At 36.2% G+C, this 26,682-nt stretch overlaps 2 protein-coding genes across 2 annotated transcripts in view; both read right to left on the bottom strand.

Moving 5' to 3' along the window:
* Nucleotides 1–7,059, bottom strand: part of LOC107666310 (WAS/WASL-interacting protein family member 2-like) — a 10,721-nt gene extending 3,662 nt beyond the window's left edge. Inside the window, 7 exon segments of the mRNA XM_016457552.1 lie at nucleotides 8–85; nucleotides 1,029–1,578; nucleotides 1,581–1,693; nucleotides 3,631–3,723; nucleotides 5,228–5,360; nucleotides 5,505–5,608; nucleotides 6,943–7,059. Of these exon segments, the coding sequence (XP_016313038.1) occupies nucleotides 8–85; nucleotides 1,029–1,578; nucleotides 1,581–1,693; nucleotides 3,631–3,723; nucleotides 5,228–5,360; nucleotides 5,505–5,543 (1,006 nt within the window). The 5' untranslated portion in view covers nucleotides 5,544–5,608; nucleotides 6,943–7,059.
* Nucleotides 7,060–11,751: 4,692 nt separating this feature from the next.
* Nucleotides 11,752–26,682, bottom strand: part of LOC107666348 (junction plakoglobin-like) — a 77,436-nt gene continuing 62,505 nt past the window's right edge. The window contains exons 10-15 of the mRNA XM_016457611.1: nucleotides 26,220–26,558; nucleotides 17,501–17,653; nucleotides 17,176–17,295; nucleotides 15,630–15,780; nucleotides 12,733–12,854; nucleotides 11,752–11,871 (exon numbers count right to left, since the gene is read on the bottom strand). Of these exons, the coding sequence (XP_016313097.1) occupies nucleotides 11,782–11,871; nucleotides 12,733–12,854; nucleotides 15,630–15,780; nucleotides 17,176–17,295; nucleotides 17,501–17,653; nucleotides 26,220–26,558 (975 nt within the window). The 3' untranslated portion in view covers nucleotides 11,752–11,781. The remainder of the gene's footprint in view (nucleotides 11,872–12,732; nucleotides 12,855–15,629; nucleotides 15,781–17,175; nucleotides 17,296–17,500; nucleotides 17,654–26,219; nucleotides 26,559–26,682) is intronic.

Raw genomic sequence — 26,682 nt, 5'->3', positions numbered from 1 at the left:
GTAGTGCCGTGAGTCCGGTAAGGAGGTGGAGGCAGCGGTGGAGCATCCCGGCCATTTCGTGACGGCTGCCCAGGAACTGGAGGAGCTAATAAAGGAAGTCATGTTGAGAACGTCAAGCAAGTAACAGAAAGAAAAATATAGTTTAAAATGATAATTCTCATGCACCATAGTTCAACTCTTCTGAAGCCATACAACAGCTTTGTGTTAAATTATGAAGTTCCTCACACAATAATGATCATGACTCAGAATAAAGTGCCTGAATCATATAGACTGCATGTATAGTGCGTTTATGTTGTCCTTTGTGGAAATTGAGAGACGTGGTCACAATGATAGACATATGGGAAAAGAACAGCTTCAAAATACTCCTTGTGAATTACACAAATTAAACAGGAAATAATGACAGAACGTTCATTTTGTGTGAATTACACTTTAAAAATGAATCTAGAAGAACAGTATGGTTTAAATATTTGGGGTCAGTAAGATGTCTTATTTTTTTCATTTAAGAATAATAGTAATATTAATACTTTTACTCAGCAAGGAGGCATTCAATTGAACAAAAGTGACAGTAATTTATTATGTTACAAAATAAAATGTAATCAAAAAAATATGATATAGCACAACTGTTTTCAACATTGATAATAAGAAGAAATGTTTCTTAAGCAGCAAATCAGCATATCAGAATGATTTCTGAAGGATCATGTGACACTGAAGACTGGAGTAATGATGCTGAAAATTCAGCTTTGTATCACAGGAACAAATTTCATTTTATAATATATTAAAGTAGAAAAGAGTTCATTTAAATTTGTAATAATAATTCACAATATTACTGTCTTTACTGTATTTTTGATGAAATAAATGAAGCCTTGGTGAGCATACAAGACGTTTTTCAAAACCAAAAAATCTTATACACCCAAATTTTAAATGGTAGTGTAGTATTAAACAAAAATGATTAATTTTAGTAAATTAGAGAAAAGTCACATAGTAATAATTTTCTCTGGAACCACCAGATTTCAGACAGTAGAGCTCACCTGCTCCTCGTCCCGGGGCCTCTCGTGCTGGAGGCGGGGGTCTGGCAGGCTGTGGGGTGGGTGACGGTGGTGGAGGTGGCGCATGTCCGCGTGTCGGTGTGTGTCCACCTGCTGAAGGCTTCTTGCTGAGTGAGTTGTGTCTCTGGGGCAGTTCGGGGGCCGCCACATTCACAGGACTGGAGGGGCCATTGGAAACCCCAGACTGCTGACGGTAAGGGGGCGGCGGCGGGGTCAGGGAAGAAGAAGATGAAGACAAGCGGCTGCTCGCAGGAGACGGAGGAGGTTTCACTGGTGGAGGTGGCGCGTTTTCACGCACCGGTGCTGGAGAGGGCCCTCGCTGCCCTGGAGTCGGCGGAAGTGGCTTTTCACGATTGTACGAGGGCGCTGTGGCTTTCTGCAGCGGGGCAGGAGGAGCGTTTCCACGCCGGGACATTGGGGGTGGCGGAGGTGGGGCTGAAGAGCTGTGCTTCATGCCTGTAGAGGGGCTGCTGCCTACACTGGGGGAACGGGAGAGATCAGGGAGGGATGGCCTCTGGGAACGGCCAGACTCCCCGGGGGGGAGTCCTGCTGAGAGGGACTGTCGGGGTCATCATGACTGCTGGGTGGACGAGGGGCAGCAGAACGAGTACCTGGATGGTGCAACGCAGACCTGCCTGCAGAACCATCTGTAACACAACCGGTTCAACATAAGAACCAGCCATAACTACAAGGCTTATGTTAATTTGAAGAAACACCCTTTGCATATCTGAGAAACACTGGCACAAAACTCTTAATATGTATCATATTTTGTAGGCAATGACCACTGCGGAATGAACAAACACATTTTTGTGAAAAACCTACAGTAGGAAATCTGTACACTGGAAATCTGTAAAGTTTCTTTATTGTGATCTATGTTTCCACGAAGAATTTTTAAAGGGATAGTTCACCTAAAAATAAAAATTATTCACTTCAGAAGGCCTTTATTAACCCCCCCGAGCCGTGTGGAGCACTTTTTATGATGGATGGATGCACTTTATTTTGCTTAAAAATCTCGACCACCATTCACTGCCATTAGAAAGCTTGGAATAGCCAAAATATTTTTTAATAACTCTGGTTGTATTCGTCTGAAAGAAGAAAGTCTTATACACCTAGAATGGCTTGAGGGTGAGTAAATCATCGGGTAATTTTCATTTTTGGATGAACTATCCCTTTAACATCCATGGAACCTTCAGTGGCTAACGGTGGCTTTTTTAACCGGGTATGCTGAGTGATAAGACGACCCCCCATATAGCTGGTTTTCCAAGTAAAAACCGCCAAATAACGTTTACACGTAGTTACGTTATGATACATAATAAAAGGGTGGGGAGGTGGGGGGGATTCCCCCGCTCTATACGTCTCTGTATCAGCTAAATTATTTTTTTTATTCCCAGTGAATAGGAGTGAAAACTCCCACCCGGGTGACACGACTCCAATAACAGACCATGCAAAATACCCCAAAATATTTAAAATATTGCAAAGTAACGTTGCAACCTTGCAAACAATAATAAAATCAGAGAAGGACTTTAACTGTAAGCGACACGAGCATACGCAAAACAAAGGGAACAATATGATGTTTGTTATTATTACATTTTTATATAGCCCACGTTTTTATACACATTTTTTTTATTTATTTACCGCTTAGGCAATAATGTTGACAATAACGTATATCTTTAACATACGTTGTCTATGATCAAAAATGTAAGAAGAAATGTTTTCAGTGGACTTTTAAAATTTGCTTTGCTTGAGAAAACAAAAATATACAGTTACAGTGTTTTTTTTCTTTTGATTTAGTCGAGTTGGTTTTGCATCAAACACAACGTAATTTTCGGCAATTGAGATCTGACAGCAACAGCACATTTTTCCGCTTGGGTGTGCGGTTCACGGACAGCTTACCTCACGCATTAAATCAGCCGCAGACCAGCAAATCACTGAGAACGCGCTACAATCCTGACGAGTCATAGCAACAGAGCAGAGACGAGAAAACTGCGGAGAATCCGCTCGCCCAGAAGCAACCGCAACTGGTAGATTTAAAGAAAATTACTGCCGTTTGGCAAATAAATCATTGTACGTACTTATTCCTAACTCTTTAAGCTTTAAGTTACATTTCAAATGACAAGGGATCAACTTATAATCATGTTTATATGAATTATCCCGTGAACTTATTCTCTCAAATGGCCTGGGTATGCGGAGCATTCGCAGCTTATATGGACGGACCGCCACTGGGAACCTTCCCATTACACAAAAGGCTCTTTACAGCGGAAAAAGGTTCTTTAGATTTTTAAAATGTTCCTCACTAAGAAAAAATAGTTATTTTAAGAACTGTTCACTGAAAGATCCTTTGGGGAACCAAAAATGGTTCTTCTGTGGCACTGCTGTGAAAACACCCTTTTGGAACTTTTATTTTTAAGAGTGTATCTTGACCAGTATCACCACTATGCACTATAAGCGATGTGAAGATTTGACAAATTCTCATTTTATACACCAAAAGCATATGGCGCACAACAGAGGGTGTGAAAATTGCAATTTTTTAAAGAACTGTTCCTTTAAATAGACGAAAACCAAACATTTTTAACAATCAACACACCTCCTACAGGTCGCAATTTTGGGACGCCACCCTGAAACAACCCTCCCACTGGCTGGCCCGGTGCAGAAGACCCTCCGCCACTTCCTTTCGGCTCTAAAAATAAACAAAGTTTTTAATGTATTTTGATCAAATATATGCAGTCTTGAGGAGCAGAAAATAATTCTTTCAAAAACATTTAAAAAAAAATAAATCTTACCGACCCCCAAACTTTTTTACAGTAGTGCAAGTAGATCAACAGAAAACGAGAACTCTCAACATGATTATATAAACGACTTTTTATTTTGGGGCGAACTATCCAGTTAACACCGGTAATACCGGTATCACCGTGGGGGCGGGGCGTTCCCTTTTTTTACAGTAGTGCAAGTAGATCAACAGAAAACGAGAACTCTCAACATGATTATATAAACGACTTTTTATTTTGGGGCGAACTATCCAGTTAACACCGGTAATACCGGTATCACCGCGGGGGCGGGGCGTTCCCTCTTTTCCTCGCTTTCCTTCGCTTTTAAATAGCTTGTAAAAGCTGCGTTCGCATTTTACTTTCATTTTCAAATAGCGGCAATTCGGCGTAAAGCAATTGTTCGTTTTTAGTTCGTTTGAATTTCCCCTTTTTTCCTCGCTTTCCTTCGCTTTTAAATAGCTTAAATCGAATTAGCGGCAGTTCGGCGTCAATTGCTTGAATGCAACAACAAAATACAACGTCAAACTCACTTTAGCCTATATTTAAAACATAGAACTTTTATTAACAAAACAAATAAAAATACACCATGCTATAGGGCAAGCTATGCCTAATATAAAATAACAAATGGAAATAACAGGCTAAGTAAACGTATAATATATAACCAAATAAATAAGAAAAACGTAGAACGTTTATTAGCAAAAGAGTAAGAAAGCTTGGAGGCACGGCATACCCCTTGATGTAAAAAAAATGTCAGTCAGCTCGACTCACTCTCCTCACTCTCCTCACTGGAGAAATTAAATCTGATCTGTGATGCGACGACTGTCGTTCGGCACGCTGCATTGAGCAGCCGCGTTCAGTTTTTAATTGTAGTGTCTGTTCTTTAACTGAACTAAATTATTTTTATTACTATAAAAAATCAAAACAACGGTGGGGGTCGGTGCCGCAGTGGGCAAGTGACATAACCGGTGTTGCGGCTTAAGACCGGTATCACCGTCAGCACCGTCTTTCGCGGCAAGCCTAACTGACTTTTGTATCCAGTTTAAGGTGTGCATCAACAATAAATTCAATACGCCTATCAATATGCTGAACTATCAAATTCATGCTGTTTTTCCACTTATAAAAATTCTGCAAAGCCAAGGCACTCAAGGATGAGTAAAATATAAAAAGCCTTTATTTTCTCATGGCTATAATGTTAAAAACAAACACCTATGACTGCACACCAACGGGTTGCGGCTAACAAGCCTTCATCAGGGTGAAACGAGGCTTTTTATATTTTACTCATCCTTGAGTGCCTTGGCTTTGCATGATTTTTATGAGTTGATCTATCTCTTATCCAAAGATCACTAGGATTTGAAAATGTTTTTTCACCTCAGCAGCACATTTAGTTTTTTGTGTGTCTTATGCTTTTCCACTTACTCTCAATCATAGGTGCACTCCTGTCATTGACAATGCCAACTTTCTTCAAATTGGGCCCTTTGCAGATATCAGTGAGCAATGCCCCTCTGCCCTTTGCTTCATCTCGGCTCAGCTTGGGAGGGGTTGTGTTTGTCTGCGGAAAAGCGATTATTTATTTTTTGTTCAGGTCAAGTTTTCACAGAGGCATATGAATTTTGAATTGAGCATGCTGTGAATATTTTTAAGGTAAGGTTTTGCAGTTCCCAATAAAGTTACCAGCCAACTAGAGAGTACTTACCTGGCTAAGAGTTGGGGGAGGAGGGGGAGGAATGGGCATCTTGGATCTCTGTCCGGTGATTACAGCTGAGAGTGTAACACATAAAACTTCATGAAGACAGTTATCTAAAGAAACAGAAAATTAAAGCATAAATCAAACGTATTAAAACTTTATATATATATATATATATGTATATATGTGTGTGTGTGTGTGCGTGTGAGAGAGAGAAAGAGTATATATAGGATTATTCAGAATAATTAGGTCATTTTTTCCAGCCATCTTTATATATGTATATATAGTTTTTAAAGAGGTTTCCAAGGCTGCACTTATTTGATCCAAAATACAGTAAGAACAGAAATACTATGAAATATTATTACAATTTAAAATAACTGTTTTCTAGTTGAATATACTATAAAATGTAATTTATTCCTGTGATGCAAAGCTGAATTTCCAGCAGCCATTACTCGTCATCAGTGTCACATGATCCTTCAGAAATCATTCTAATAAACTGAAGAAACATTTATTATTATTATCAACGTTGAAACAGTTGTGCTGCTTCATATTTTTGCATAAACAGTGCTCAAATTAGTTCTTTGATGAAAATAAATTTCAAAAGAACAGCATTTATTTGAAACAGAAAGCCTTTGTAAGATTATAAATGTCTTTACTGTCACTTTTGATCAATTTAATACATCCTTGTTGAATAAAAGTATTTGGGGGAAAAAAATTAACAGTGGTGTGTGTGTATATATACAGAATATGTATCACATTTTCTAATAAAATAGACAACCCAGATGTTTATCATTACAACCAAGCAGATACTGATCCATATTCTTCTGCTTTTAATCATAAACCTCTTATTTAATAAGTAAACAAGTTAACAACACACAAGAGCTCAGATAACATCTGACAGCTCATGACTTCATCTTAACGAATTCTTATCCGTATTGCTTTCAATACCATTCTGTTACTTTAGAAAAAAAATGAATGGAAACCATATTAACTATAATTATTATTGTAAAATATATACGGGATGTCCGCATTTATGATGCACATGATGGCTATAATAAAGTTAGCAGTTTACTGTACAATAAATTAGTGTAGCAGGCAGCTATGGTAACTGAGTGGAAACTAAATTATATTACAGTTAGTATGTAAACAACACGGCCTGCTGCAGGCTACGGCCATTTAACCCGTATACTCGTTTCAGCTCATTTCATTGACTAGAAAAATCATTAAATAGCAGTCATCACATGACATTTAAATGCATGTCCCGTGTTTTATTTGCATATTTATTTGATTGTGAATTAGCTCGACTTTAGCCTTAGCTTAGCTTAGCCTCCAGGTACGTCCATCGCGTCAAGACGTTTCCTGCCGACGGTGCGTGAAGAAAACGTTCCGTCGGTCGAACCCGACATAACGTGTTTATGTGATGAAATAATACAATGTTTGTGCCTACTTTTTTCCCGCAACGTCCGATGTTTTCGCAAACCGGACTCCAGTCATACATGATCTCGCGCGTCAATCTCCTTGATTTGCTCCCCCGTTCATACCGGAAATTACGTCACTGTACATCTTCTTCTTCTTATTCTTCTTCTTTTGGTTTTATGGCGGGTTGCGAACCAACTTCATAGGTGCATACCGCCACCTACTGTGATGGAGTGTGAAGAGAATGTACTCACCTAAATCTTAAATTCTGTTCATTATTCCACAATTCTTAAGAAATCTCATGACTGCACTTATTTGTTTTCCTGCATTTGGACCATCATTCAGGATACTACTTAATGAAAATTCTTTAACTCCTAAGGATTGTAATTCATCTTTAAGTCGATCTCTTTCTCTTTCATATGCTGTACATACCATCATAACGTGTTCCACTGATTCCTCTGTTAAACAAACATTACATAGACCAGTATTATGTTTCCCTATAATGTATAGTGTTTGGTTAAGATTTGAGTGTCCTGTTCGTATATGTGTTAAAATGACTTGTTCCCTTCTACTTATGTTATGAATGATTTTTCTTCTCTTTATACTCCTTTGTACTTTGTGATAATGCCTACCTGTTTGACATGAGTCCCAGTATATCTGCCATACAATATTGCATGCATTTGTCACTGTACATCTCGGTGTGAAAATGTTTATTACTGATTTTTAAAAACAGTTAGCTTTATTAAATAATCACACGCAAAGAAGCGAAAATCTGAGTGCTCGGGATTATTCTACTAGAGTTTCTACTAGAGTTTTATTATATTATACTCCGCTAAAATGTATCGTATAGATCTTTAAGATATCCTTTTTTTATTATATATTTTGTTTTAAATATTATATAAGATTATATTGAATCCCCAGTTTTCTGACCTTGTGAACATGGTAATTTTGTTGGGTAAATGTCACATTCACACGCACACATACATAAATAAATAAATAAATAAAACCCTAATTTATTTCTTCATGATTTTGTGAGAATGGTTTGAAAGTTTCAAATACTTCAGAAACAAAGTGGACAGATCATTCGCAGATCACTTGCTTTAAAAATGAAAAGTAGCCTATTTTATCATCTTCTCACCATGTCACTGAAACGGACTTTTATAGTCAAGAAAAGTTCAGTTGCAGTTTTGCTTCGTGCATATTTCATGCATATTTCATTCAGGAAATACAAATGTAGTTATTTTATGATACTGATTAATAACTCAACCCCGGGAGTGTTAATACCAGTAATGCCAAATGCTGCCACGTGATGGTGCTATAAAGATGTATTATATTACATGGATTATGTGGTTTATATTATTATCTTGATTTATAAGATTTTCTATTCATTATTAGTGTTATATGCGCATTAACTGCACAGGAAACACAGCGTATTGTATAAAATGCACCAGGTAGGCTTAGGGTTGGAGTGTCAATACAAATAACTACTTCAATTAAATAGTAAACGCAAACCTGGATAAGTATGTCATTTATATTTTATGAAGATGGTATCCAACATTTATGTGCAGCCTCTGGCCAAATGTGCTTAACAAATGATCAGTCAAGGAGTCATTCAAATTATGACACAATACGTTTTTATGTACATAGTACTAGCAAATGTATGACTGTAGTTGTTTCACCTTGAATGAAAGTCAAGGAGCTGAGACAGTTAATATAATTCAGTTTATTTATTTGAAAACAAACAAAAACACCGTCAAACTAAAAATGTTCAGTAAAAATGCATATTCACTGTGACTTCCTGTTGACATTCCGTGCATTTTTTCTCTTCTTTCTTGCAGGTGGGCATGTTGAAATTATTTACTATATGATAACAGCATCTTCAGGAGTGTAATTATCACTAAATATGCAGAAGAAGAGAAGGCCAATCAATGCGACAATTGCAAAATATTTGATTAAATGTTAAAGGAATAGTTCACCCAAAAATGAACATTTGCTGAAAATTTATTCACCCTCAGGCCATCCAAGATGTAGATGGGTTTATTTCTCCATCAGAACAGATTTGGAGAAATGTAGCATTGCTCATCAATGGATGCTCTGCAGTGAATGGGTGCCGTCAGAATGAGAGTCCAAACAGCTGATAAAAACATCAAAATAATCCATAAGTAATCCGCATGACTCCAGTCAATCAATGAATGTCTTGTGAAGTGAAAAGCTGCATGTTTAAAAGAAAAAACTCCATAATTAAGACGCTTTTAACTTTAAACTGTTGCTTCTGGCCAAAATATGAGTTTATAATCCATAATAATGCTTCCTCCAGTGAAAAAGTCCATCCCCTGTTCTCCTCTCACATCAAAATCCACCGACATGTTTGTTTAGAACGGTTTTAAACAGTTTTTGGCTTGTAAATGTTGCTTGATCTGTGCATATTTCTCTCCTGATTCAGACAAGATGACTTTTTTTTTTTACTGGAGAAAGCAATATTATGGAGTCGTATTTTAGCCGGAAGCAACAGATTCTTACAAACATGCAGCTTTTCACTTCATTAATTTATGGACTGGAGTGGTGTGGATTTCTTGTGGATTATTGTGATGTTTTTATCAGCTGTTTGGACTCTCATTCTGACGGCACCCATTCAGTGCCGAGGACCCATTGATGAGCAAGTGATGTAATGCTACATTTCTCCAAATCTGTTCTGATGAAGAAACAAACTCATCTGCATCTTGGATGACCTGAGGGTGAGTAAATGTTCAGCAAATTTTTGGGTGAACTATTCCTTTAACATGATTGATACTAACACTGCTGCTGTAAAAAAATTCGAGCATAACAGGGGAAACCGTACCAGAATAGTCTTTATCAATGTAACTACTATTACTTTTGGCACATACATGTTCCTTATATACCAACAGATGGCAGGCAGATTTGTACTTGCTGTATGAAGCTAAATTCTCCATTATAGTTACAGTTAATGAATAATGCTTGACAATTACTGCAATTTCATCAATCAGCAATCACACTTCACACAGATTGTAAAGCATTTCAAATTCATTTAAGCCTTTCAAATTCATGTTTAAGATCCCTTGCATCATACTCAGTCATATGACCACAAAATTCAGCATGTCATTCAAAACAAGATTAGCACATTTATATCTACTGTATGTACAATGATGTAAAACAATATAGTTTTTGTATAAAAAATATTTAAAGTCTATGGGATGTTATATAAAGAGGGCATAAGAGAGCGAATAGTCTGGAGTAAACAAGTAAAGGATAATGTAGTTGATTAGTCATAATCATACAATATTTTGTTCCAGAGAGCTGTGTAATAATAAGGGTTGTTTTGTATTGAAAGTCTAGCTGGAAACTTTAAGGGTGACTTCAAATTGCAAGGTGGGAAAAGCAATCACTATAATGCTAATCATTCCTTTGTAAAACAGTACATTGTGTTCAGTCTTAATGAAGAGCAAGATGCTAAATGCTAAATCCAAGCTAAATGATTATTGTGCAAAAAAAATAAAAATCTAATTCAGGATAATGTCATCATGTTCCCTATTACAGTAATAGCACTGAAAGAAAAACAAATGGTCATTTTATAGAGTCACTGTGTATTAGATTTCTCTAAAATATACTACAAATGTGGCCGTACATTCTACATATTTAATTTAGCAACTTTGACATACAGTGGGTACGGAAAGTATTCAGACCCCCTTAAATTTTTCACTCTTTGTTATATTGCAGCCATTTGCTAAAATCATTTAAGTTAATTTTTTTTACTCATTAATGTACACACAGCACCCCATATTGACAGAAAAACACAGAATTGTTGACATTTTTGCAGATTTATTAAAAAAGAAAAACTGAAATATCACATGGTCCTAAGTATTCAGACCCTTTGCTGTGACACTCATATATTTAACTCAGGTGCTGTCCATTTCTTCTGATCATCCTTGAGATGGTTCTACACCTTCATTTGAGTCCAGCTGTGTTTGATTATACTGATTGGACTTGATTAGGAAGTTTTTTGTCGTTGTTTTTTTTTTTTATAAAAAATAAAAAAAGAAGATAAATATAGATAAAGCAGAATTAAAATAGAATAGAAAGTGCTAGAGTTAGAGGGTCAAATAAATTATTTTCAGTAGATTTTTTATAGACAGTCCAAGACCTGCAGGGAACAAAACATTCTTATTTTGAAGTGAAAATGTCAAGTTAGACTAATAAAGTCAGGCGTATGGTGACGTGCTGTTGCATTTTTTTTTATATGTACTATAATTTATTATTTAATCATTCCATGAAACAGCCTCTTCATTATTCATCATAAAACAATAATTTACTGAACATCATTCTTACATTCTCATTCTGAATTAGTTTATAGTCTATTGCTATCATGACATATAATTTAAAGACTAAGTTTTCCATAGAGATGTATTTATTTTAGACTTTCATTGTGAGTGCATTTTTTTTTTCAAAGTGTTTTTTGCTCATTTTTACAAACTGTGGGGTGTTCTTCAGATATTTTATGGCTGAACAGTATCAGTGTGTAACAGGATCAAACAGGTCGATCTGGTTTCAGTGGGTTGTTTTTTATTTCCAATTTCGACGAACGAGTGAACAGCACATTGTATACTTAACGTTCCCTCACTGAGGAACACAGTATTCTGTCAGTTCGCGGGACGGACTGACAATCAAACCGCTCTTGCGCTTGATAAATGTGAATTCAATGACTGTCTCTCTTTATCTTTTCGTCTTTGACCCTTCTCTCACACGCATACGCATGCCATAACTCATTTGTCATGTGGCATTTTATTGTAATGCTCTTCACTCTAATGCAGCGAGATGTGCCGGATAAATAGGCAATTTGCGGTGGTGTTGTGTACTAAAGCAGAAAGATGTGCTGGGCTGTCGACTGTGCTCTCAACTCACCATCTGGTATATATCCAGGGTCGAGTGGCATGGCGGCATGTGCCTGAAAGAATATGAATGCAAACACATTCATTAAAAGCTTCTTTCATAACAAACAAAAATATGATACCATTGAAATATCAGGATATATCAACTTGAGCAGCAAATCAGCATATTAGAATGATTTCTGAAGGATCATGTGACACTGAAGACTGGAGTAATGATGCTGAAAATTCAGCTTTGCATCACAGGAATAAATTACATTTTAAAATATTCAAATAGAAAACAGCTATTTTAAATGGTAATAATATTTCACAATATTACTGATTTTACTGATCAGATAAATACTGTGGTCAGCAATTCACTTTCATTAGGACATATCCATCTCCTTTACATATACGTCGTCTCCTATCCATCTCATTTACATTTGCAACTGTTTATAGTATTACACAGTGGCCCCAAAAAGTATTTCTAACGTTTTGGACACAAGTCACACACAAGAAGATTTGAATGTTATTGCATTAGAAAAATATCAAACTAAGTCGTATCTGCAAACATGACACTTCTTATGATAACTAACATCGCTTGTATGAGCCACACCAAAAATGCCTAAAAAGATCCATGTGCATGTGACAATCATATAACCGATTGCAGTATAAGAAACCTAATTGACACCGACACACTGAATTATTGAAGAAGAAGAAGAAAAAAAAAGCACACTGTTTCACATCAGCGTTGAATTACCAATTGGGTTTGCATTCATTTTCAATAATTGAAAGGTATGTCGTCAATTATGCCATATCAATATCATTATTTCATTATGATTGCTAAAAATTGATACCGCATACACAATTCGAAATGATCTCATTAATAATAATGTGCACTGTGCTGGAGTGCTGTGTGACTCCTGAATAAATATATTCACCATTTCCCAAGCTGCAGGGTCATGTTTGAAGAGGGAATGGGTGAGCTCCACCGACACACGCTTCCTGTAGTCTGAACTCTTGTCCTCAGAGATGCGGAAGAGAACAGCTGCAGCATAGGTGGCTGAAGAAGAGAGAATGATTACAACCAGATTTTTAGATGTATGATATGATACATGATAATTATTTACATTTTATTATATAATTTTTTTATAATGCATGAAATATATTTACTGAATAAAAGTGGAAAGAAAATAATAATAAATAAATAAATAATTACATTGATAACATATGACAAATAAAAAGGTCAAAAATGACAGTAAATACTTTTACGATGTTACAGAAGATTTCTATTTTAAGTAAATGCTGTTCTTTAGAACTTTCTTTTCATAAAAGAATTCTGAAAAATAATTAATAATTTCATAATGTAACACACACACACACACACACACATAATGTATAAATATTAAATTATTATGTAATATTAAATAATAATTTATTAAGAAATAGAAATGTATATACAAATATACAAATAATATATACAAACACATATACAAAATACACTTGCTGAACTATGACTTGAATGGTCTATTGCTTGTCCTTATGTCACACCAAATCAAGTGAAGTGTAATCAAGTGATGTCATGCCAGTCAGATGGCCTTCTTATATGTAAACAGACTTTTTAACCAAATGTATTCCTGAAAGTGAAATCTTCAGCTTGTGAGACTAACAGCCATTTAACATGTTAAGTGTCGAGCTGAAGATTCGCTTGTGAACTTGTGGGCTTTTGTGTGTTCTGCTTCTTTTCTATACTGACATGTGGCACCAAAGTCAGCGTAACGACATGCTGTATGTCTGACAGTGTTTGTCTACCGCAGACTGTCATTGTCGAGCAGATACAGGAGAAAGTGTCGGCAGTTTATGAAAGATGCTGGTATGAAACTGTAAACACAAGAATGCAGAATTGCCAGTTTTCTGTATCAGCTTACTTCCACTAGGAGTGTGATGAAAAATCGGGGGAAGGTTTGCACAGTTTCAAATGGCTGTACAGACTATGATCTGTCCGATGGCATATGGCTATTTTCTGTGTTTTAACAACATGAAGTGACACATGTAATTAGTCACAAGGTATGGCAAGCTGTTTTAACATTTAATCCTTAAAATGTACTTGTATCTATTTTAATGCTACTAGTACTTGTTTTTTTAGCTTCTAGTATCTATTCCATTAAGTACTAGTACTTATCCATTAGCTACTAGTACTTATTCCTTAGCCACTAGTGCTTAATCTTTGATACTAGTGACTTTTTAAAGATACTAGTACTTATTCATTTGACACTAGTTCTTATTTATTAGATACCATCAATTATTTCAATAGTGACTAGTAACTACATTACTGTTACTATTAACACATTTCAAATTTTTACCATTGACCATCTGTCATTCAGATATTTAAAATATTACTAGTAAGTATTCATTAGATACTAGTACTTATTTATTGAATACTATTACTTTTCATTAGATACTAGCTCCTATTTAATAGATACTAGTAGTTGTTCATTAGGTACTAGTACTTATTTAATAAAAACTAGTATGTTTTGTGATTGTTTCTAGAAACAAATCTTATTATACTAGTCACAATTACTTTTTAACTTGTCTTACGACTAGTCAGAATGGCCACTGTAGAGTTCAATTAAAAACCTCTCTAGTGAAAAAAAAATAATACATTTGAATAAGTACTAGTATTTTATAAATGTGTATTAGTATCTATTGAAAAAGTATTAGAAGCTAAGGTTACACTTTATTTTAAAGTGTCCTTGTTACGGTGTAATTATACATATAAGTACTGAATAATATTAATTAACTACATGTACTTACTATATGGTTAGGGTTAGGATTTGGGTTTGGCTTAGGGTTACTTGCATGTAATTATGCATAATTAATTGTTATTATAATAGTAAGTACATGTAAAATGTGTAACAAAGACACCTTAAAATAAAGTGTTACCGAAGCTAATCAATAAATATGAGTACCTATTTAATAGGTATCTAATATTAACTACTAGTATTTAATAATAAGAACTAGTATCTAATGAATAAATACTAGTATGCAATGAGTAAATACTAGTGTCTATTTAATAGGTACGAGTATCTAAAAACAAGTACTAGTATTTAATGATTAAGTACTAGTATCTAAAAATAAGTACTAGCACCCAATTATATATACTAGACTCAAAATGGAATATTTGATATATGAATGACAAATCCCCATAGACGCCAATGGGAAAAATTTGAAATGTGTTACTAGTAAAAATAGAATAGTTACTAGTAACTGCTGAAATATGTACTAGTATCTAATGACTAAGTACTAGTATCTACTTAATAACTACTAGTATCTATTAATAAGTACTAGTATCTCATGAATAAGTACTAATATCTAATAATAACTACTGGTATCTAATGAATAAGTACTAGTATCCAATAATAACTACTAGTATCTATTAATAACTACTGGTATCTAATGAATAAGTGCTAGTATGAAACATCTAATGAATAGGTACTAGTATCTAATAATAGCTACTAGTATCTATTAATAAGTACTAGTATCTAATAATAACTACTGCTATCTAATGAATTAGTACTAGTATTTAATTAATAAGTACTAGTATCTATTTAATAGGTACTAGTACCTAAAGAATAAGCACTAGCTAACGAATAAGTACTAGGAAGTAATGGAATATATACTAGTGGGTAAAACATAAGCGCTAATAACATGAAAATAGATACTAGTATGTTTTATACATTAAATGTATACATGTTATACATATATGTTTCATAAGTGTTAAAACAGCTTGCCATATTGGGGTGTGGCATTAAACTTTCTCTGGATGGGCATCACTCACCAATCCCCTCATTGGGAGAGTGCAGGAGTTCCATTAGAGGTGCAGATGCTCCTTCTGCGTCAATCATCTCAGCAGACTGCTTATCCAGAGCCAGTTCACACAAAACACCGGCGGACACACGCTTTATGTTCTCCAAGTAGGAGTACAGAAGCTAACAGGAAACAGGAAGTCAAAGAATGAGAGGGGTTATACACACAAAAAAACTCATCTGTGCTGTTTCACTACTGCTTCATCAACACCTCCATCTCATTACAAGGTTGTATTTTTCTAAACAATCTTGCACTTATGTAACTGCTTCCTATTTTTTTAAGTTACTTTGGACAAAAGCATGTACTAAAATAATAAATGTAACAATGCACAGTGTTTTGGGAAGCAACTAAAATGAGTGACAATAGTATTTTTCAGTATTGTAACATTCAATACTCTGTCACTTTTTCAGTAACAAGCTACTTTTCCCAACAAATAGCAACTAAACACTACATCATTTTTTTTTTTATGTAAAATTTTATAACAACATAATTTTTAACACTCTCTTTCTGTCAGTTTGGGGAAATATGATTTTAGTGAATTGGTTCATTCAGCAAATTCATCTATATGAATCAATTCAGAACACTGAGTTCCTGCACATAAGCAGTGTTGTTAAAGCTAAAACTATTAAGGATCTTTTTCGTTAATTGAAATAAAGCTGAAATAAAACAACATATAATATATAATACAATACAATATAAATATTAGATAAAAAATTTGATGAAAATATATAGTTTACTATAATAATAAAGTGTATTACAGTATTCATAGTATACTATAATAATAAATATTATAGTAAATACATTTAATATTCGCCTCTGGCTTGCTTAGTTGGGGACACTTCATTTCCAGCGATACCGTTGACTTGATTGCAAAGATACTATTTAAACTGAGCTGGATGTTGACATCACTCAATTCAATGATGAACTGTCTTTAACTGAAAAATTTGTTTACTATTGTCATTTTGCATTATTGACACACTATTTTCCTAATTAATGCTGTTCAGTTGCTTTGACACAATCTGTATTGTTAAAAGCGCTATATAAATAAAGGTAAAGGTAAAATATTCAAAATAAATAAATGCTATAACACTGCACATAAGTCCTTTTGTAACATTTGCATTATTATTTAGTATGTATGTCTTCAAATTTAACACTATGACCCCACTCAAACTGCTTGTTGTTGCGCCAGAAAAATGCGTCTCTAAATAAAAAAGATATAATCTGATAGTTATGTATTTCAAAAATATATCACACCCTTATGGTATTTTGTTTATTTATTTATTTTTGCTTGTAGCTTAGCTAATTTCTTTTTCAAAAGAGTAGCTTGACTGTATTTTAAAAGAAAGCTTTAAATGTAGCTTCGCTGACACTGGTAGCGTAATATATAAACACAGACAAACACACACATACAAACAGCAGCCAGACACCCCGCAGTCATCGCCCGCAACACCCACACATCACAACACACACATATGAACCGCTTTCACTGCCAGGACTGCCATAAGTTGGTTCAGTACTTGCACAAACAGAGGAATGGTCTGCATGCTGGCGATCTCTCCTCGGTTGAAGGGATCTCTGGCCAGTATATGCAAAGCGCCCGTACAGCCTTCCACGATCTCCTCCATTCGCACGCCATCCTGTGAAAAAAAAAGAAAAGAGTGAAAGTGAGAAGAGAACATTAACTCTAATGCTAAAGGGACCTGGTCCATGCCAGATACGGGGACCTTGATGCTTATTGGATTATATTTTGTCCTCCCTTTGAGGGCTTCTGCCTATATGTGAGGGTGAATAAAGAGGATATATGAAAAATAAATGCACAGGTATAAAAAGCTCCAAACGCACCTGATAGGTCTGCTGGGCCCCTGAGCCGTGTCTTTGAGTTTCCTGATGAGCTTTCAATAGCAGGTTGACCAGTCGAGGGATTGTCCCAGATTCTCTCAGTAGCGCCTGATTGGCCGGACACAGGGCCAAGTTACGAATCAAACCCACTGTGGCCTATAGTGCGAAAAATGCATATAATTAATTACTGTTTAGAACAATTTCAGTTATTTGTTTGAATTTTCTTATTGCTTTCTTATGCTCATCAATGGATTAATGCAATGGTTTCCAAAGTAAATAAAAATTGCTCTAAATAAAAAAAAAATCATTTGAATATAATTTCAATAAACACACAAATAAATAAATAAATAGCTCTGAAAAATAGAAATAAATAGCTCAGATATTTTGGTTTTGGAAGAAGTTGATGTGAAATCTGATGAGTTTATATTGAAATAATATTTAAATATCAAATTTTTTCTTAAAATACCTAAAACAGAGAAAATACATTTAAATAAAAAAAGAGAAACCAAAATAAATAATAATAATAAAAAAAAAAAAACAGTTTCAATTTACAAACAAACAAACAAGCAAACAATAAATGAGAAAAAAAAAAGCTCAGATAATTTGGCTTTGGAACAATTTGATGTGAAATTCAATGAGTTCATATTGAAATTCACTATTTTGATTGCAAAATTAATACAAAATTGTTCTAAATAAAAGTTGTCATCATATAATTTAAATATAAATAAAATATAAATAAAATGGAGAAAACAAATAAATAAACAAACAAACAAACAATAAATGGGATAGATTAGCTCAGATAAGTTGGTTCTGGAAGAATTTGATGTGAAATTGGGTGAGTTTATATTGAAATGAATTGAGTTTATATATTAAATATCATATAAATATCACCTTTAGCTGATGTTTTTTCTTAAAATGCCTAAAACAGAGTAAGTAAGTAAATACATACATTGAAATAGAATAGCTCAGATAATCTGGAAGAATTTAATGAGAAATTTTATATTGAGATGCGTGCTTTAGATTGTCTCTGTATCTTGGCGAAGCCGAGCACATTGAGCTCCAAACATTTCCTGCCCTATGAATCTTATTGTGGCCTATGAAAAAACAATTTGAAAAAGATCTCCTTTGTGATTTTTCTTAGTGATGGATTTAGCTAAATTCTCTTTAACACAATGAACCGTGCCCCACTTTTGTAGCGCCGTACCTTTTCAAAAAGACATAATCTTAACCTAAACTCATTTGTTGTAAATTCATCATTGTGCAGCTCCATTGTAAGTCCATTCCTCAAACCTTTCATCATCTTTAACAACTGACTCACTCTTGTAAATCCCAAAGTGCTGACTGTCGACTGTCGAAACCCAGGAGACATTAACATGATGGCAACCGAGCAACGTTACTTGCAGCAATAATGCTTTTTTAATTAAAAATCTGAGCTGAATATAAAGTTTAGGTTGATGTAAGACTGAATGCAACCTCAAATGTTTATGGATGCATCAATGCACATGTGAGTCTTTGTCGGTGAAATCACCTGTATATCACTCCACGATATAGATCAGAGAAATGTCATGCATGTATGTGAAGTGTTTGTCATTTTACTTCTGCCTAACCATCTGCGCACAAAGAGCCTTGCGTAAATGCTTAATTTCAGCCTCCTTCATCACGCATCATTAGTCAACAATGTTCCTCTGCTGATTAGATAACGCTGGCTGATAGTGCAGATCTCCGCAGGGTGGGACGGCAAGCCATGTCAAGCGCCGAAAACGCCTGCAAATAAAGATGATGCAATACATTCCAGACATTGGGCTCTCATGTGTGTTGCATTAGTGATCTGTCTTCTCCACCCCGCCTGGGTGCAAACCAAGCCATCAGCCAAACTGAGGTCCAACTGTAGTACATAAGGTCTGCATGAATTTCATTTGTGAAACTGTTGAACTGTTTTCTGGTTTCTATATAGGAGCCATTATAAAATAAATAGTTCTGGCTCTAAATGAACCATGTCCAAATCAGTAATAAAATGCATAAAATTGGGCCATACTACTACAATAATTAGGCTACAACTATATTACTAGGAAAAATATTCATTAATTTGGTTTTATAAGAATTTTAGGAGAAAGTTCATATTGAGCAATTCTGAGCACAGTTAGAGATGTTGTTGAGAGAAAAATATGAGAAGCAATGTGCAAAAAAGAAAAAGTGCAAAAAATGCATATAATTTACTGTTCATAACATTTTCACGAACCTAGTTGTTAATGTATTTTTTATGTGTTGTTATTTCTTATTCTCACAAATGGATTAATGCAATGTTTATAAAGTAAATAAAATGTACTCTAAATTAAAACATAAAATAAAATAAAATAAATGGTAAAGAATAGCTTAGACATTTTGGTTTTAGAAGAATTTGATGAGAAATTTATATTGAGATGTGTGAGGCATTGTTAAGATAAATATGAGAAGCAAATATAAAGATAAAAGTTAAAAAAGATAAAGATAAAAAATCAAATAAAAAAAATACTCTCCTATTGCTTTCAAAATAAATATTTCAATATCATGTTTATCTGATGTTTTTCCTAAAATGCCTTTAGAGAAAATGAATGTGACGAGTGAGGCGGGGCCGAGAGCCATGGGAACGGAGCGAGGCCAGTGGAGTTAATGATAATGAGTGACACCTGCGCCACTCACCGGTCTCGAGTCCCACGGAGGAGCTCCGGAAGGATAAAATGAGGAGTAACGACAGTAAAGGACGAGAGAGGACCAGGCCTGGACTTTATTTTGTGTTTTGTGTGCGTCAGTCGTTTGTGAGGAGCTGCCGCTTTACTTTCATTTTGTGTTTGTTTTATTATTCCCGCCACCTTCTTCCCGTGACTACGAACGTTTGTTACATTGGTGCCGAAGCCCGGGAGGAAGGAGGGACACGCTGCCAGAGAGCCCACGCTGCTAAGGGGGGTCGCGGTGCTGAGGAGATCGGGCAGCAGGAAGCAGCAGAGACCGCCAGTGGCTGCCCGAGGCGGTGGTGCTGGAACGATGGAAGACGAAGTGTGACGGAGAGCTCGCTGCCACGCTCCTGGGTCGAGGAGGGGTGGCTGCCGTCCGAGAGGGAGCGGAGGAGTCGGCGCCGTTCGACTGGAGGCCGGAGCCTGCAGCCGTCCGCCATGATTGGGGAGGAGCAGAGAACGGGGGACTCGCTGTCGGCTGCCCTCGACCGGAGGAGCCATTGCCGTCCGCCAGGAGGCGGAGGTGTATAGAGCCGTCCACCAAAGATGTCCAGTACCATCGCATGGCACCGCGAGTGAGAGACTCTCAGCTGGTTGATGACCAAGCGGCAGTATGTCCGGGAACCGGACCGAGAATTGTTTTTCTTTTCCTCTCTCCCCTCTCTCTCTCCTCATCCTTCCGTCTCCTTTTCTCTCGCCTCTTCTGTCTGTCCTTACCCCCAGGTATGCCGCAGCCGCCGTGATCGGCTCCCCCCAGAGAGGGGGGAGGGGCGAGAGCGCAGTCTTGGGAGTACCACCCGGCCTGCGAGGGGCGATGGGGGGTATGTGACGAGTGGGGCGGGGCCGAGAGCTGTGGGAACGGAGCACGGAGGAGCTCCGGAAGGATAAAAGAAGGAGCGACGACAGTGAAGGACGAGAAAGGACCAGGCCTAGATTTTATGTTGTTGTTTTATGTGGCAGTCGTCCGTGAAGGGCTGCTGCTTTTACATTCATTTTGTGTTCGTTCATTTGTTTATTAAAGTTTTATGTTTAAATGTTCGCCGGTTCCTGCCTCCTTCTTCCCGATCTATGAACGTTGTTTCTGTCTGTCCTTACCCCCAGGTATGCCGCAGCCGCCGTGATCGGCTCCCCCCAGAGAGGGGGGAGGGGCGAGAGCGCAGTCTTGGGAGTACCACCCGGCCTGCGAGGGGCGATGGGGGGTATGTGACGAGTGGGGCGGGGCCGAGAGCTGTGGGAACGGAGCACGGAGGAGCTCCGGAAGGATAAAAGAAGGAGCGACGACAGTGAAGGACGAGAAAGGACCAGGCCTAGATTTTATGTTGTTGTTTTATGTGGCAGTCGTCCGTGAAGGGCTGCTGCTTTTACATTCATTTTGTGTTCGTTCATTTGTTTATTAAAGTTTTATGTTTAAATGTTCGCCGGTTCCCGCCTCCTTCTTCCCGATCTACAAACTCTGTTACACTGTGCATGTAAGTATTTGTAAGTATTTGTTATATATGAGTCACATTTAAGAGCATGTCTGTGAAATGCAGTGGTTTTCAAAACTGTCCTGGAGCAGCAGCACTGTAATGACAGTCGGCAGCATGTTTAGTAGCTACTGTCCCTTTAAGAGCTGCACGCGTTTCTCTCTCAACTGTTTACATTCAGTTTAGACATAACCAACTGTGTTTATATGTAAACCTTGTGTGTGTTTGACAGTATTAAGCCTCGTACACACCGGGACGATTATCGCGCGCGCTTATCGCTGACGTTTTTTGACGTGTCTTTTGTGCTCATACCCAAGTGATTTTCGCTGGCGATGAGCCGAGTGAACGTGCAAATTCCCTCCCTGACATTAGATGGCATCTAAATAATAGGATTTAGACACATCGAATCCCATTTGATCTGCAATTCCTCTCCATAACAACTCCCTCTTATCAAGATTTTTGTAGTCGCTGTCACGTTTGTCATAAAGCCCTTTGTGTTCAGACACCAATGAGACCAGCAGCTCTACATTCATCTTGCCTCGATGCATCTTCTTGGTCTACTTACTTCCTCTTCGTCGTTAGGTATCAATGTGTGCTCGGCAAGACCGTTTTGTGCTTGAGCGCCACCAAGTTGTGTTTTACTGTAACTTCAGCAGCTCCAGGCTCGTGAACAAAAGCGCCAATGTCATTGGCCGGCCAGTTTTTAACACGGCGCATCAAACCAAAAAAACGAGCCTGAGGCATAAAAAATGATGCTTTTACGCGTCGGTGTGCACACTCACATTGGCGCCCTTTGTTTAGTCACAAGGCATTAAACATTGGCGATAATCGCGCACGATATTCGTCCAGGTGTGAACAAGCCTTAACACACCCGATTCAACTCGTCAGCTCATTAGTAGAGACTTTAAGAGCTGAAGTGGGTCAGAAAAGGTAAAGAGTTGTGAGAAAATACGATGCGTGTCAGATCCGTGTCATGTTCAGCAGCGGCAGCTCTTAAAGCAGCCAAAATATCCTAATAACCAGCTGCTGTGATGTCTGTTCATCAAATAACAAAAGAAAAAAAAAAGAAATCCATAACTTTTGTAGCTTTAATGATTCATCTATATTTAATTTAGAATTTAGTGTTTGATCAACTTTATCAATTTCTGTGTATTTCCCACTTGCTGAAGGGCACAGGTAAATATATGACATTTATTATAATGGGTTTATGTGAAGATTGTTTTAAGTTCATTTAAATTAGAAGTAATTTTTTTAAGTCTAATAAATGTTCAAATTGATAGTTCTCAATTATACTGTAATGTTGAATGGCTACAGTCAATGGTTAAATATTAGAAAAAAAAAAAAATTTCCTAGAGACATCAGTAGTGTTCGTATCAGTGATACTCGCCTTCAGTCATAAAAAGAGGCCATTAAACAAATATTAAAAAATACTATCTTTATGTTGTTTCTTCATTAACTTGAAGATTGAATGTGAAATTATTCCAATATAAAAATATATTGAATAACTTGTTAGGTGGGATTAATCGCAATTAATCGTGATTAATTTGAGAAAAAATGTGCAATTAATTTGTTTATTTTTTTAATCAATTGACAGCACTAGAAAAAAAAAATTCTTCGTAAAATCTATCTCTCGTGGTTTACTGCATTATTTAAAGGTTCACTCAGTATTTTCCACATTTAAAATGTTTTACTGCTAAAAAATATCTTTGACTATTATTTAAATTTGTTTGATGATCTGAAACATTAAAGTGTGACAAACATGCAAAAAAATAAGAAATCAGGAAGGGGGCCAACACTTTTTCACACCACTTTACATGCATATGAGATTGAAGTAATATCAGTAGCCTAATAAAAGCAATTTGATTTTTAGACAGACCTGTTGAGATCACATTAGCAGCTTAATACTTCTCACTTCTCACATCATCTTGTTAATATACCTTTTATTGGACACTTTCGTTCAAGCAATACATTAATGCCTGACTTCATTTCAACAACGGCAATGATAGTGAAAATGTAAAAACTCGGCAGTGTGATGCTGTCAATATAAGTCTAAATGCACTACTATATTTGTCAGCTCAAAATCAACACAAACAAATCACTGAGTGAAACACAGTGGAGAGCAACACACAAAACACCTGAGTACATAACCAATGCAAATGCTTATATTCTCAAGATTTCCTATTCAATCAGGTTGGTTCTGTTGGGAATCTCCGCATGCAGACTGTGAGTGAAAATAAAAGCCTGGCATTCTTGTTCTTCTGGATCAATACACACATGCCGAACAGATCACAGCACACACACACACACAGGTTTCTGCTCCAATGGTCTGATACGATTAAGTGGGAGATCATGCGTGCCGGGAGCCCGTGCCCACAGACAGACAATCAGAGTCCAGCCCACCACAAATCAGAGAGCCGAGGACAGCCAATTACATCCACCATGACCTTCCTGATTTCCCCAAGCTTCAAGGGCTTTGACTAGCATGGATGCATTGACAAGATAAAACAATTGGTTGGTTACTGCATGTGATGGTTATTTTAGAAGTGCAAAGGAAAACTTACTATCTGCAATATTTAATTTTTATATACAAATATTAAGGACAAATGTTTGGAATGTAATATACTACCGTTTAAAAGTTTGGGGTTGGTAAAAAAAAAAAGATGTTATTGAAACAAATCTCTTATGCTCACCAAGGCTACATTTTTTTTGATCAAATGTATAGTAAAAACAGTAAAATTGTGAAATAGTATTACAATTTAAAATAACTGTTATCTATTTGAATATATTTTAAAATGTAATTTATTCCTGTGATGGAAAAGCTGAATTTTCAGCATCATTACTCCAGTCTTCAGTCACATGATCCTTCAGAAATCATTCTAATATTCTGATTTGCTGTTCAAGACACATTTCATAATGTTATCAATGTTGAAAACAGTTGTGCTGTTTAATATTTTGGTGGACACTTTGATGACGTTTTCTGGATTCTTTGATGAATAGAAAGTTCAAAAGAACAGCTTTTATTCAAAATAAAAATCGCTTGTAACATTATAAATGTCTTTACTGTCACTTTTGATTCATTTAACGCATCCTTGCTGAATAAAAGTATTAATTTCCTAAAAAACAAAACATGAAGCTCAAAACTGGTTATTTCTGGACCTTTTGCAACACCAAACCAGGGTTATTATCATTAACTAAAACATTTTTGTTAATTGGAATAAAGCTGAAATAAAATAATATTATTATTTATTAACTTTATTTATTTATTATTTATTATCTTTATTTGACCCTCGAACTCTAGAATTTTCTATTCTATTTTAATTGTACTTTATCTATCTTATTTTTTATTAAAAAAAAACCCCATTAGCTTTCTATTTTTTCTATTCTATCTACTTGTTTTCTTTGTATGTGTGTTTTTATTTGTGTGTGTGTATATATATATATATATATACACACCTTGCTACGTGTACTGCGTTAGGCTAACCGAGACTTGTCATTTGCACTTATATATTGTTGCTCTTTTGTTAGTTTTGATTGCTTCTATAGTCCTCATTTTTAAGACACTTTGGATAAAAGCGTCTGCTAAATGACTAAATGTAAATGTAAAATAAAATAAAAATAATTATTAGATGAAAAACTATATCTGAAATTAAAGAATTTAAACTTACTTTAAAATACTTACAAATTAAAATAGTAATATTTAAAACAACAAAACCAAAAAATAAAAAACTAATAAAAATGACAAAAGCACATTACTAAAAATTGAACTAAAATTCAAATGAAAACTGAACGTACAAAAATAAAAGCTACTTTAAAATATTTATATTATAATTAATTAAATTAAAATATTAATAAAATACTAAAATAACACTGCATGTATGTATGTGTGTATACATATATATTTATATATATATTTAAGTTGCCTGAACACTCCCACACTCCCCCTGTCTGCCACTCCCCCAACACAGAGTCCCGCCCCAAATTTGCACCATTGGTAGAGCCATAATATTTGCATAAAGTTAAGTTCTACCAAACTTTATTGCATCACAAATGGTCTTCGTTGCTCAACTTTCCTTGAAAATCAGTGACTTCTGATGCCTTTTTTCTTCCAAAAAGCTATCAGTGTGAATGTCCTTTCTTATTTTGTCCTCATTTCCTCACCTTCATGCCATTCCATATAATTTTTCTTCTATATAACTTATATATAAATTATTTCAGGCATTCTGATACAAGGATTTACAGCTCTCAGTCTGTGTATGGCAGCGGTTCCTCGCATATGATACTTGAGGGCTCTTTTATTGTTCCAGCTAGTGTCCTCAAAATTACGCCGAAGCCCCAGAGGAGCGTAGGAGTGCCGCTCAATGACTAAGATGCGGCAGCAAATCAGCTTAACGCAAGAGGCAAGTCTCAGTGTTCTTCCACATCAAAGGCATGCAAGAACTGCCCCCAGACGATTCAAATCTGACCTTTAAATTTAAACGGCGGAGAGGACTTTCAAATTGGCAGCAATTCAGACACCCACATACACACAAAATAACACATACAGACCTTTACCACAGGCCAATAGTGCGGCTGGCCTAAGAGCTTGGTGATGGCGGGGATGCCGTAATGCAGACGCACTGCATTCTGGGCCAGCTCTGCGTCGGGGTGGCGGCTCGTGAGGTGACGCAGGGCACAGACGGCCGGCTCGGCCACGTCCTCCTTCTCTCCAGCCCGCAGCACGGCGTGAATGAGGGCCTCCACCCCACCGCTCTGAGTGACCAGGGCCTTGTTGCGCGCGTTGTTGCAGGTGAGGTTTGACAGGATGCCAGTAGCACAGGTCAGCATGTTAACGTCATCTGAGCCCAGCTGACTCACTAAGATCTGCAGGAGACCGTCCAGACCTTCCTGTGTGGAGATGAAACATTGAAAATTATTGTAATGTTTTTTTGAAAAAAGTCTCATGCTTATCAGTGTTATTTTAGTATGTGTGTGTGTGTGTGTATATATATATATATATATATATATATAT

Source organism: Sinocyclocheilus anshuiensis, unplaced genomic scaffold (genome assembly GCF_001515605.1).
Source record: "Sinocyclocheilus anshuiensis isolate Anshui unplaced genomic scaffold, SAMN03320099.WGS_v1.1 scaffold868, whole genome shotgun sequence".
NCBI classification, from domain to species: Eukaryota; Metazoa; Chordata; class Actinopteri; order Cypriniformes; family Cyprinidae; genus Sinocyclocheilus; species Sinocyclocheilus anshuiensis.
The sequence above is the reverse complement of the archived record's forward strand: the minus strand, read 5'-3'. Positions and strand labels throughout refer to the sequence as shown.